This window comes from Hyla sarda, unplaced genomic scaffold, assembly GCF_029499605.1.
Source record: "Hyla sarda isolate aHylSar1 unplaced genomic scaffold, aHylSar1.hap1 scaffold_423, whole genome shotgun sequence".
NCBI lineage: Eukaryota > Metazoa > Chordata > Amphibia > Anura > Hylidae > Hyla > Hyla sarda.
The window spans coordinates 1-12,968 of NW_026610438.1; the positions used below are offsets into that span (position 1 = coordinate 1).

Here is a 12,968-nt window from a genome sequence, read left to right on the forward strand (position 1 = left end):
GGGGGCGATACAAAGGGCGGAATTTATCCTTACAGATTTCTGCGCCGTCTCGCAGTTTGTGCTGCGCAGAATTTATTATACTTGGCGCAATACTTTAATACATTTGTGCAAATGACAGAAATCCCCTCGATTGTACAAGAAAGTATAAATAGCGTGCACACGTTTCTTCGCCAGAAGGTCGCACATATTTTTGTACACTTGAGAAACTCGCATCAAGTGCGCTGCCTGGGAGCGCACAATAAGAAGAATGATGGCGGCGCAGATGCCGTAAAAATAGCGTGAAGTGAGATGACAGCTTTGGCGCGAGTCAATGTGTAAAGAATTGACCGTGTGCGCAGTTTTACCGGTGTGCGCCACAAGTGATGCGTAGTCTCTGTTAGCGCCCTAGAGGCTGCAGAACATGGGGTCCAGGTAGATGAGGTGGGGACGTACATCCGCCATTTGGCGATTTCGGAGAAGTGTTTTTTATGGCACAGATTTTCTAGGATCTGGTTCACACAGTCAGCACCTAGTTCTATTGGGATCAGGATTGTGCGCACGGATATCATGGCGCCCCCCAGTGTTCAGGCATATGGGCGCACTGGTGGTCTTCATGTATGGTCAGAATGTAACCCCCAGATACTGCAGCACTACAACTCCCAGCAGGCCCTGACAGCCGCCAGGTGTTTGTATCACTTGGTTCTCATGTTTTGGATCTGTTGTCTGCAGAATCCTTCATTGTTTAAGGGGAGATAACCCCAATCCCCCCCCCCCCTTCCTTACTGGGTTATCTCCCTTGGGGGTCCGATCTGCCCTGTGTATAGGGAATAAGTGTCTGATAGTGGGGGTCCGATCTGCCCTGTGTATAGGGAATAAGTGTCTGATAGTGGGGGTCCGATCTGCCCTGTGTATAGGGAATATGTGACTGATAGTGGGGGTCCGATCTGCCCTGTGTATAGGGAATATGTGACTGATAGTGGGGGTCCAATCTGCCCTGTGTATAGGGAATAAGTGTCTGACAGTGGGAGTCCAATCTGCCCTGTGTATAGGGAATAAGTGTCTGATAGTGGGGGTCCGATCTGCCCTGTGTATAGGGAATATGTGACTGATAGTGGGGGTCCGATCTGCCCTGTGTATAGGGAATATGTGACTGATAGTGGGGGTCCGATCTGCCCTGTGTATAGGGAATAAGTGTCTGATAGTGGGGGTCCGATCTGCCCTGTGTATAGGGAATATGTGACTGATAGTGGGGGTCCAATCTGCCCTGTTTATAGGGAATAAGTGTCTGATAGTGGGGGTCCGATCTGCCCTGTGTATAGGGAATATGTGACTGATAGTGGGGGTCCAATCTGCCCTGTGTACAGGGAATAAGTGTCTGATAGTGGGGGTCTGACCTGCCCTGTGTATAGGGAATATGTGACTGATAGTGGGGGTCTGACCTGCCCTGTGTATAGGAAATATGTGTCTGATAGTGGTGGTCCGATCTGCCCTGTGTATAGGGAATAAGTGTCTGATAGGGGGGGTCTGATCTGCCCTGTGTATAGGGAATAAGTGTCTGATAGGGGGGTCTGACCTGCCCTCTGTATAGGGAATATGTGACTGATAGTGGGGGTCTGACCTGCCCTCTGTATAGGGAATATGTGACTGATAGTGGGGGTCCGATCTGCCCTGTGTATAGGGAATATGTGACTGATAGTGGGGGTCTGACCTGCCCTGTGTATAGGGAATATGTGACTGATAGTGGGGGTCTGACCTGCCCTGTGTATAGGGAATATGTGTCTGATAGTGGGGGTCCGATCTGCCCTGTGTATAGGGAATAAGTGTCTTATAGTGGGGGTCTGACCTGCCCTATGTATAGGGAATAAGTGTCTTATAGTGGTGGTCCGATCTGCCCTGTGTATAGGGAATAAGTGTCTTATAGTGGTGGTCCGATCTGCCCTGTGTATAGGGAATAAGTGTCTGATAGTGGGGGTCTGACCTGTCCTGTTTATAGGGAATAAGTGTCTTATAGTGGTGGTCTGCTTTGCCCTGTGTATAGGGAATAAGTGTCTGATAGTGGGGGTCTGACCTGCCCTCTGTATAGGGAATATGTGACTGATAGTGGGGGTCCGATCTGCCCTGTGTATAGGGAATAAGTGTCTGATAGTGGGGTCTTACCTGCCCTGTGAATAGGGAATGAGTGGAAAGTGGCAGCCGACACTCCCCTCCATGTATCTCTGTGGGATAACTGGGGTACCGTACAGGAGATCGCAGGGGTCTCAGTGATCGGAACCCCTCAATCTAAAACTTATCCCCGATAATTATTTCTGCATGTTGGTTCAAAGATCATCCTGTAAGTATAGAGCGTTACTGATGTCCTGTGAGGTAAATGGATCTAGAGAGGAACCCCGACCCCCCCCGCTGCACTCAGGATAGGTGACCCCAGCCACACCCTGTATCATATCAACCCCCTCCCCCTTGCCTATAGGAGGACCCCGGCTCTGGGTGGTTATTGGGGTCTCTGAGGAGATGATAGTATTGGGTGGGCCCATGGTCAGTATTGGGGTCTCTGAGGAGATGATAGAATTGGGTGGGCCCGGGGTCAGTATTGTATTGGGGTCTCAGAGGAGATGACAGTGTTGGGTGGGCCTGGGGTCAGTATTGGGGTCTCTGAGGAGATGATAGCATTGGGGTCTCTGAGTAGATGATAGTATTGGATGGGCCCAGGGTCAGTATTGGGGTCTCTGAGGAGATGATAGTATTGGGTGGGCCCGGGGTCAGTATTGTATTGGGGTCTCTGAGGAGATGATAGTATTGGGGGTCTCTGAGGAGATGATAGTATTGGGGTCTCTGAGGAGATGATAGTATTGGGTGGGCCCGGGGTCAGTATTGTATTGGGGTCTCTGAGGAGATGATAGTATTGGGTGGGCCCGGGGTCAGTATTGGGGTCTCTGAGGAGATGTTAGTATTGGGTGGGCCCGGGGTCAGTATTGGGGTCTTTGAGTAGATGATAATATTGGGTGGGCCCGGGGTCAGTATTGGGGTCTCTGAGGAGATGATAGTATTGGGTGGGCCCGGGGTTAGTATTGGAGTCTCTGAGGAGATGATAATATTAGGTGGGCCCGGGCTGGTTGTTGGGGTCTCTGAGGAGATGATAGTATTGGGTGGGCCCGGGGTCAGTATTGGGGTCTCTGAGGAGATGTTAGTATTGGGTGGGCCCGGGGTCAGTATTGGAGTCTCTGAGGAGATGATAGTATTGGGTGGGCACGGGCTGGTTGTTGGGGTCTCTGAGGAGATGATAGTATTGGGTGGGCCCGGGGTCAGTATTGGGGTCTCTGAGGAGATGTTAGTATTGGGTGGGCCCGGGGTCAGTATTGGAGTCTCTGAGGAGATGATAGTATTGGGTGGGCCCGGGGTTAGTATTGGGTGGGCCCGGGCTGGTTGTTGGGGTCTCTGAGGAGATGATAGTATTGGGTGGGCCCGGGGTCAGTATTGGGGTCTCTGAGGAGATGTTAGTATTGGGTGGGCCCGGGGTCAGTATTGGGGTCTCTGAGGAGATGACAGTGTTGGGTGGGCCTGGGGTCAGTATTGGGGTCTCTGAGGAGATGATAGTATTGGGGTCTCTGAGGAGATGATAGTATTGGGTGGGCCCGGGATCAGTATTGTATTGGGGTCTCTGAGGAGATGATAGTATTGGGTGGGCCCAGGGTCAGTATTGGGGGTCTCTGAGGAGATGATAGTATTGGGTGGGCCCGGGGTCAGTATTGGGGTCTCTGAGGAGATGATGGTATTGGGTGGGCCCGGGGTCAGTATTGGGGGTCTCTGAGGAGATGATGGTATTGGGTGGGCCCGGGGTCAGTATTGGGGTCTCTGAGGAGATGATAGTATTGGGTGGGCCCGGGGTCAGTATTGGAGTCTCTGAGGAGATGATAGTATTGGGTGGGCCCGGGGTTAGTATTGGGTGGGCCCGGGCTGGTTGTTGGGGTCTCTGAGGAGATGATAGTATTGGGTGGGCCCGGGGTCAGTATTGGGGTCTCTGAGGAGATGTTAGTATTGGGTGGGCCCGGGGTCAGTATTGGGGTCTCTGAGGAGATGACAGTGTTGGGTGGGCCTGGGGTCAGTATTGGGGTCTCTGAGGAGATGACAGTGTTGGGTGGGCCTGGGGTCAGTATTGGGGTCTCTGAGGAGATGATAGTATTGGGGTCTCTGAGGAGATGATAGTATTGGGGTCTCTGAGGAGATGATAGTATTGGGTGGGCCCGGGGTCAGTATTGTATTGGGGTCTCTGAGGAGATGATAGTATTGGGTGGGCCCAGGGTCAGTATTGGGGGTCTCTGAGGAGATGATAGTATTGGGTGGGCCCGGGGTCAGTATTGGGGTCTCTGAGGAGATGATGGTATTGGGTGGGCCCGGGGTCAGTATTGGGGGTCTCTGAGGAGATGTTAGTATTGGGTGGGCCCGGGGTCAGTATTGGGGTCTCTGAGGAGATGTTAGTATTGGGCGGGCCCGGGGTCAGTATTGGAGTCTCTGAGGAGATGATAGTATTGGGTGGGCCCGGGGTTAGTATTGGGTGGGCCCGGGCTGGTTGTTGGGGTCTCTGAGGAGATGATAGTATTGGGTGGGCCCGGGGTCAGTATTGGGGTCTCTGAGGAGATGTTAGTATTGGGTGGGCCCGGGGTCAGTATTGGGGTCTCTGACGGGATGTTAGTATTGGGTGTGCCCGGGGTCAGTATTGGGGTCTCTGAGGAGATGACAGTGTTGGGTGGGCCTGGGGTCAGTATTGGGGTCTCTGAGGAGATGATAGTATTGGGGTCTCTGAGGAGATGATAGTATTGGGTGGGCCCGGGATCAGTATTGTATTGGGGTCTCTGAGGAGATGATAGTATTGGGTGGGCCCGGGATCAGTATTGTATTGGGGTCTCTGAGGAGATGATAGTATTGGGTGGGCCCAGGGTCAGTATTGGGGGTCTCTGAGGAGATGATAGTATTGGGTGGGCCCGGGGTCAGTATTGGGGTCTCTGAGGAGATGATAGTATTGGGTGGGCACGGGCTGGTTGTTGGGGTCTCTGAGGAGATGTTAGTATTGGGTGGGCCCGGGGTCAGTATTGGGGTCTCTGAGGAGATGTTAGTATTGGGCGGGCCCGGGGTCAGTATTGGGGTCTCTGAGGAGATGAAAGTATTGGGTGGGCCCGGGGTTAGTATTGGGTGGGCCCAGGCTGGTTGTTGGGGTCTCTGAGGAGATGTTAGTATTGGGTGGGCCCGGGGTCAGTATTGGGGTCTCTGAGGAGATGATAGTATTGGGTGGGCCCGGGGTTAGTATTGGAGTCTCTGAGGAGATGTTAGTATTGGGTGGGCCCGGGGTCAGTATTGGAGTCTCTGAGATGATAGTATTGGGTGGGCCCAGGGTCAGTATTGGGGGTCTCTGAGGAGATGATAGTATTGGGTGGGCCCGGGGTCAGTATTGGGGGTCTCTGAGGAGATGATAGTATTGGGTGGGCCCGGGGTTAGTATTGGGTGGGCCCGGGCTGGTTGTTGGGGTCTCTGAGGAGATGTTAGTATTGGGTGGGCCCGGGGTCAGTATTGGGGTCTCTGAGGAGATGTTAGTATTGGGTGGGCCCAGGGTCAGTATTGGGGTCTCTGAGGAGATGATAGTATTGGGTGGGCCCGGGGTCAGTATTGGGGGTCTCTGAGGAGATGATAGTATTGGGTGGGCCCGGGGTCAGTATTGGGGGTCTCTGAGGAGATGATAGTATTGGGTGGGCCCGGGGTCAGTATTGGGGTCTCTGAGGAGATGATAGTATTGGGTGGGCCCGGGGTCAGTATTGGGGGTCTCTGAGGAGATGATAGTATTGGGTGGGCCCGGGGTCAGTATTGGGGGTCTCTGAGGAGATGATAGTATTGGGTGGGCCCGGGGTTAGTATTGGGGTCTCTGAGGAGATGATAGTATTGGGTGGGCCCGGGGTCAGTATTGGAGTCTCTGAGGAGATGATAGTATTGGGTGGGCCCAGGGTCAGTATTGGGGGTCTCTGAGGAGATATTAGCATTGGGTGGGCCCGGGGTTAGTATTGGGTGGGCCCGGGCTGGTTGTTGGGGTCTCTGAGGCGGCCATGTTCTGTAATCTCCTCTCCCTTCTCCTCCGCAGTACATCGAGGCGATCAGTAACCGGCAGAGTGAGCTGGAGAACTTCGTATCCGACGGCTACAAGACGGCACTGACGGAGGAGCGGAGGAGGTACTGCTTCCTGGTGGAGAAACAATGTGCGGTGGCCAAGAACTCCATCGTGTACCACAACAAGGTGATTACAGACAGCGCCCCCACCTGGACACAGGGGGTGTGTGGTATTACAGCTGATGCACGTGCTCACTGCCCCAATCCTGTCCCCACCGCGGCTTCAGCACCAAACGGTCAGCACCTCGATACCCGCTCCCCTGGGGCCACACCCGCTCCTCTGTGCCACACCCGCTCCCCTGGGGCTACACCTATTTTCATTAGAATTTTGGAACATGGGAAATTGTTACACTTCTACCTTCTCAGTGCACCTGTTGTATGTACGTGATCTCTGACATGGGAGACATCTGCCCAAAACAACTAATCACAGCTCAACATAACAAACCCTTGGCCCCGGGGATAGCAATGGATTGTTCTATAGAGGGGGCCTATGGATAGTTCCTCTCCCCCATCTGGCAGGGGCCCATGGATAGTTCCTCTCCCCCATCTGGCAGGGGCCCATGGATAGTTCCTCTCCCCCCTCTGGCAGGGGCCCATGGATAGTTCCTCTCCCCCCTCTGGCAGGGGCCCATGGATAGTTCCTCTCCCCCCTCTGGCAGGGGCTCATGGATAGTTCCTCTCCCCCCTCTGGCAGGGGCTCATGGATAGTTCCTCCCCCCCCCCCCCCGGCTCATGGATAGTTCCTCTCCCCCCTCTGGCAGGGGCCTATGGATAGTTCCTCTCCCCCCTCTGGCAGGGGCTCATGGATAGTTCCTCTCCCCCCCTCTGGCAGGGGCTCATGGATAGTTCCTCTCCCCCCCTCTGGCAGGGGCTCATAGATAGTTTCTCTCCCCCCCCCCCCTCCGGTGAGGCTCTCGGGGCCCCTCGTTCGGAGCGGTGCCGTGACTTGCAGTGTTTGTATCCCACCTATTTCTCAGTATAGGGGGAGGAGTGTGAGAGTAAGTGAATATGAAGCCTTGTTCTCGACTCCCACTCGCTCACTTTGCACGCCCCACATGCGAGATAAAAGCCCCTCTGAGCTGCCGGAGTGAGGGGCCGCACACAGCCCGCCGCTGCCATCTGCTGGAGAGTCTGTGCATCCACACGTACTGCAGCTTTACTGGTGGGCCAGATCGTGGCCCTTCAGGTCCAGTCGTTGTTTATGAGCCAGTGTGACCCACTTGTTGAGCCAACGGCTGTCCGTGCATACTGGGAGTTGTAGTTTTGCAACAGCTGGAGCCACACTGGCTGCAAAATGCTCTCTTTTTGGTGACCGTATTCAGTCATTTTAACCCTTTTTTCATTGCCCTCAGGGTAAGGACCTGCTGACCCAGAAGATTCCCTCCTGGCAACAAGCCAGCGTGGACCCCAACAAGATCCCGGACCGGGCCCTACAGATCGTGCAGCAGATGGCCACAGGGCCCAATGGTACAATCCTATCGGGGGCCCTGTCTGGGCCTATGACCAGCTCCAAATCCAGCCTTTCCATATCGGACCCGATCCCCGGTGCCAAGCCGCTGCCAGTGCCACCTGAGCTGGCGCCATTTGTCGGGGTAAGTTAGATGCGTGACTACCCAGAATGCATTGCTGTGGGGATACGAGGTATCTAAGCTCTGCTCTACGTCTTACAGAGAATGTCCGCCCAGGAGGGCACGCCGATCATGAATGGGGTCACAGGGCCGCCCCCCAGCAGCTACGAACACTGGGGCGACATGAAGCCCATACAGTCCAAAATGTTACCGTCTCAGCCGCACAAGCAGATCAGCGACTCCTACTCCAACACCCTCCCGGCCCGCAAGAGCGTCCCCCCCAAAAACAGCTACACCGTGGGTACGTAGAGGGGGCTGCTGGGTTATCCATGAATAGAAAAACAGCGCCAGCCATGTCATCAGGATGTGTGTGGAATTACAACTTGGCTTCATTCACTTCATAGGAACAGAGCTGTAATACCGCACACAACCTTGGGGGGGCTGTTTTTAGAAGAAATCAGCTCTGTTTTTTTTTTTTATGTAAATTAAGATCATAAATTCTCCTGAATCTTAACGTTTTGTTTTTTCGAGCAGCAGAGAACAAGACCCTTCCCCGATCCAGCTCCATGGCGGCCGGCTTAGAAAGAAACGGCAGGACGCGGGTGCAGGCCATCTTCTCACACGCCGCCGGAGACAACAGCACCTTATTAAGCTTCAGCAACGGCGACTACATCACCCTGCTGGTGCCGGAGGCGAGGGACGGCTGGCATTACGGCGAGAGCGAGAAGACCAAGCTGTAAGGAATACAAATGTCTTCTGTCCCCGACCATCGGGCCATCAGGGAATGCTGGGAATAGTAGTTGTTTTACAGATGGCTGAGCCACAGGTTGGAGATCACTGTTAACCCATCAGGGCACATAGGCGGCCATGATGAAGGCGCACGGTTGTACCTTAAAGGGGAACTCCGGTGGAAACAAAAAACAAATGTGCCGGAAAGTTAAGCAGATTTGTAAATTACTTCTATTAAAAAAATCTTTGTAGTATTCAGCAGCTGATAAGTACTGGAAGGATTAAGATTTTTAAATAGAAATAATTAACAAATCTGTTTAACTTTCTTGCACCAGTTGATTTGAAAATAAGTTTTTACCACCGGAATACCCTTTAACCCTTTCCTGGTCTTTCATCTCCTTTTCCAAGGGTTAATATTTGCGCAGTGGCGACTCCTATCCTTCCCGACCATGTGACCCAAACCAGTGTGTGGTGTCATGGATCTGTACCATTGATCCTGGTGCCACAGTGGTGTCCGTGATGATGCCGGTGCCACAGGAAGTGGTTTCTCTCTGCCTCTGTTCCTCGCTCACTCTGCCTCTGTTCCTCGCTCACTCTGCCTCTGTTCCTCGCGCACGCTGCCTCTGTTCCTCGCTCACTCTGCCTCTGTTCCTCGCTCACTCTGCCTCTGTTCCTCGCGCACTCTGACTCTGTTTCTCGCGCACTCTGACTCTGTTCCTCGCGCACTCTGACTCTGTTCCTCGCGCACTCTGACTCTGTTTCTCGCGCACTCTGACTCTGTTCCTCGCGCACTCTGACTCTGTTCCTCGCGCACGCTGCCTCTGTCCCTCGCGCACGCTGCCTCTGTCCCTCGCGCACGCTGCCTCTGTCCCTCGCGCACGCTGCCTCTGTCCCTCGCGCACGCTGCCTCTGTCCCTCGCGCACGCTGCCTCTGTTCCTCGCGCACGCTGCCTCTGTTCCTCGCGCACGCTGCCTCTGTCCCTCGCGCACGCTGCCTCTGTCCCTCGCGCACGCTGCCTCTGTCCCTCGCGCACGCTGCCTCTGTTCCTCGCGCACGCTGCCTCTGTTCCTCGCTCACTCTGCCTCTGTTCCTCGCGCACTCTGACTCTGTTTCTCGCGCACTCTGACTCTGTTCCTCGCGCACTCTGACTCTGTTTCTCGCGCACTCTGACTCTGTTTCTCGCGCACTCTGACTCTGTTTCTCGCGCACTCTGACTCTGTTCCTCGCGCACTCTGACTCTGTTCCTCGCGCACGCTGCCTCTGTCCCTCGCGCACGCTGCCTCTGTCCCTCGCGCACGCTGCCTCTGTCCCTCGCGCACGCTGCCTCTGTCCCTCGCGCACGCTGCCTCTGTCCCTCGCGCACGCTGCCTCTGTCCCTCGCGCACGCTGCCTCTGTCCCTCGCGCACGCTGCCTCTGTCCCTCGCGCACGCTGCCTCTGTCCCTCGCCGCCTCTGTCCCTCGCCGCCTCTGTCCCTCGCCGCCTCTGTCCCTCGCCGCCTCTGTCCCTCGCCGCCTCTGTCCCTCGCCGCCTCTGTCCCTCGCCGCCTCTGTCCCTCGCCGCCTCTGTCCCTCGCCGCCTCTGTCCCTCGCCGCCTCTGTCCCTCGCCGCCTCTGTCCCTCGCCGCCTCTGTCCCTCGCCGCCTCTGTCCCTCGCCGCCTCTGTCCCTCGCCGCCTCTGTCCCTCGCCGCCTCTGTCCCTCGCCGCCTCTGTCCCTCGCCGCCTCTGTCCCTCGCCGCCTCTGTCCCTCGCCGCCTCTGTCCCTCGCCGCCTCTGTCCCTCGCCGCCTCTGTCCCTCGTTACATGATGTCTTATTTTTTCTGTTTTTCAGGAGAGGATGGTTCCCGTTCTCCTATACGAGAGTGTTAGACCGAGGAGACACAGGAAATCGTACACAGAAGTAAGTGACTGGGGGGGACCTGCACACTGATAAAGACTGGGAGGGACGGACCCCCTGACCGTGCGATGGGCACCTAGCCGAACAGTAAACACGTTGGGCGTCCATAATGACTTTTAAGAATGAACTGCGGAGTTCCCCTTATCTTATAGTGCTCCCATTATGTCGTTTCCATTCTGGGGGAGGGGGATCCTATATATAAATGGGGGACTGAGATGTGGCCCCTGCCTCCCTGTTCTTTGCAGAGACGCATTCAGACCACCCTCTCCCCAGGGAATAGATGCCCCCTGCTGGTGAGGCATTGACCGTTATCTCCTGTTTAGTTTACAGCCCGGGAAGAGCAGCAGCACCGGGAACCTGCTGGACAAAGACGACATGTCCATCCCCCCACCGGACTACAACATGGCCGCCCGTGGCTTCCCTCCGCAGGCCGCAAGTTCCTTCAAACCCCGGCCATACAGCGTGGCTGCACCGGTCTTCACACAGGTGGGACAATACTCTGACCTCATATTGGTGACACCAGGATAGATGGAGGAGGAGGGGGGAGGAGGAGGAGGGGGAGGAGGAGGGGGACCTTCTACACCCCCTGTATATTACCTGTGATCATCTAATGTATATGACATCAGGATAGATCACTGAGGACCTTCTACACCTCTGTATATTACCTGTGATCATCTAATGTATATGACACCAGGATAGATCACTGAGGACCTTCTACACCTCTGTATATTACCTGATCATCTAATGTATATGACACCAGGATAGATCACTGAGGACCTTCTACACCTCCTGTATATTACCTGATCATCTAATGTATATGACACCAGGATAGATCACTGAGGACCTTCTACCCCTCTGTATATTACCTGTGATCATCTAATGTATATGACACCAGGATAGATCACTGAGGACCTTCTACACCTCCTGTATATTACCTGTGATCATCTAATGTATATGACACCAGGATAGATCACTGAGGACCTTCTACACCTCTGTATATTACCTGTGATCATCTAATGTATATGACACCAGGATAGATCACTGAGGACCTTCTACACCTCCTGTATATTACCTGTGATCATCTAATGTATATGACACCAGGATAGATCACTGAGGACCTTCTACACCTCCTGTATATTACCTGTGATCATCTAATGTATATGACACCAGGATAGATCACTGAGGACCTTCTACACCCCCTGTATATTACCTGTGATCATCTAATGTATATGACACCAGGATAGATCACTGAGGACCTTCTACACCTCTGTATATTACCTGTGATCATCTAATGTATATGACACCAGGATAGATCACTGAGGACCTTCTACACCTCTGTATATTACCTGATCATCTAATGTATATGACACCAGGATAGATCACTGAGGACCTTCTACACCTCCTGTATATTACCTGTGATCATCTAATGTATATGACACCAGGATAGATCACTGAGGACCTTCTACACCTCCTGTATATTACCTGTGATCATCTAATGTATATGACACCAGGATAGATCACTGAGGACCTTCTACACCTCTGTATATTACCTGTGATCATCTAATGTATATGACACCAGGATAGATCACTGAGGACCTTCTACACCTCTGTATATTACCTGATCATCTAATGTATATGACACCAGGATAGATCACTGAGGACCTTCTACACCTCTGTATATTACCTGTGATCATCTAATGTATATGACACCAGGATAGATCACTGAGGACCTTCTACACCTCTGTATATTACCTGATCATCTAATGTATATGACACCAGGATAGATCACTGAGGACCTTCTACACCTCTGTATATTACCTGTGATCATCTAATGTATATGACACCAGGATAGATCACTGAGGACCTTCTACACCTCTGTATATTACCTGATCATCTAATGTATATGACACCAGGATAGATCACTGAGGACCTTCTACACCTCTGTATATTACCTGATCATCTAATGTATATGACACCAGGATAGATCACTGAGGATCTTCTACACCTCTGTATATTACCTGATCATCTAATGTATATGACACCAGGATAGATCACTGAGGACCTTCTACACCTCTGTATATTACCTGTGATCATCTAATGTATATGACACCAGGATAGATCACTGAGGACCTTCTACACCTCTGTATATTACCTGATCATCTAATGTATATGACACCAGGATAGATCACTGAGGACCTTCTACACCTCCTGTATATTACCTGTGATCATCTAATGTATATGACACCAGGATAGATCACTGAGGACCTTCTACACCCCTGTATATTACCTGATTCATCTAATGTATATGACACCAGGATAGATCACTGAGGACCTTCTACACCTCTGTATATTACCTGTGATCATCTAATGTATATGACACCAGGATAGATCACTGAGGACCTTCTACACCTCCTGTATATTACCTGTGATCATCTAATGTATATGACACCAGGATAGATCACTGAGGACCTTCTACACCTCTGTATATTACCTGATCATCTAATGTATATGACACCAGGATAGATCACTGAGGACCTTCTACACCTCTGTATATTACCTGATCATCTAATGTATATGACACCAGGATAGATCACTGAGGACCTTCTACACCTCTGTATATTACCTGATCATCTAATGTATATGACACC

At 52.8% G+C, this 12,968-nt stretch overlaps 1 protein-coding gene across 10 annotated transcripts in view; it reads left to right on the top strand.

Moving 5' to 3' along the window:
- Nucleotides 1-6,100: 6,100 nt before the first annotated feature.
- The window catches only part of BAIAP2 (BAR/IMD domain containing adaptor protein 2), a gene marked incomplete at its 5' end in the record, with an annotated part of 75,848 nt that continues 68,980 nt past the window's right edge, over nucleotides 6,101-12,968 (top strand). For all 10 annotated transcript variants that reach the window (XM_056553876.1, XM_056553873.1, XM_056553882.1 and 7 more), the window contains 6 exon segments: nucleotides 6,101-6,253; nucleotides 7,479-7,718; nucleotides 7,797-7,995; nucleotides 8,229-8,430; nucleotides 10,255-10,323; nucleotides 10,644-10,806. In XM_056553876.1, coding sequence (XP_056409851.1) covers nucleotides 6,101-6,253; nucleotides 7,479-7,718; nucleotides 7,797-7,995; nucleotides 8,229-8,430; nucleotides 10,255-10,323; nucleotides 10,644-10,806 — 1,026 coding nt within the window.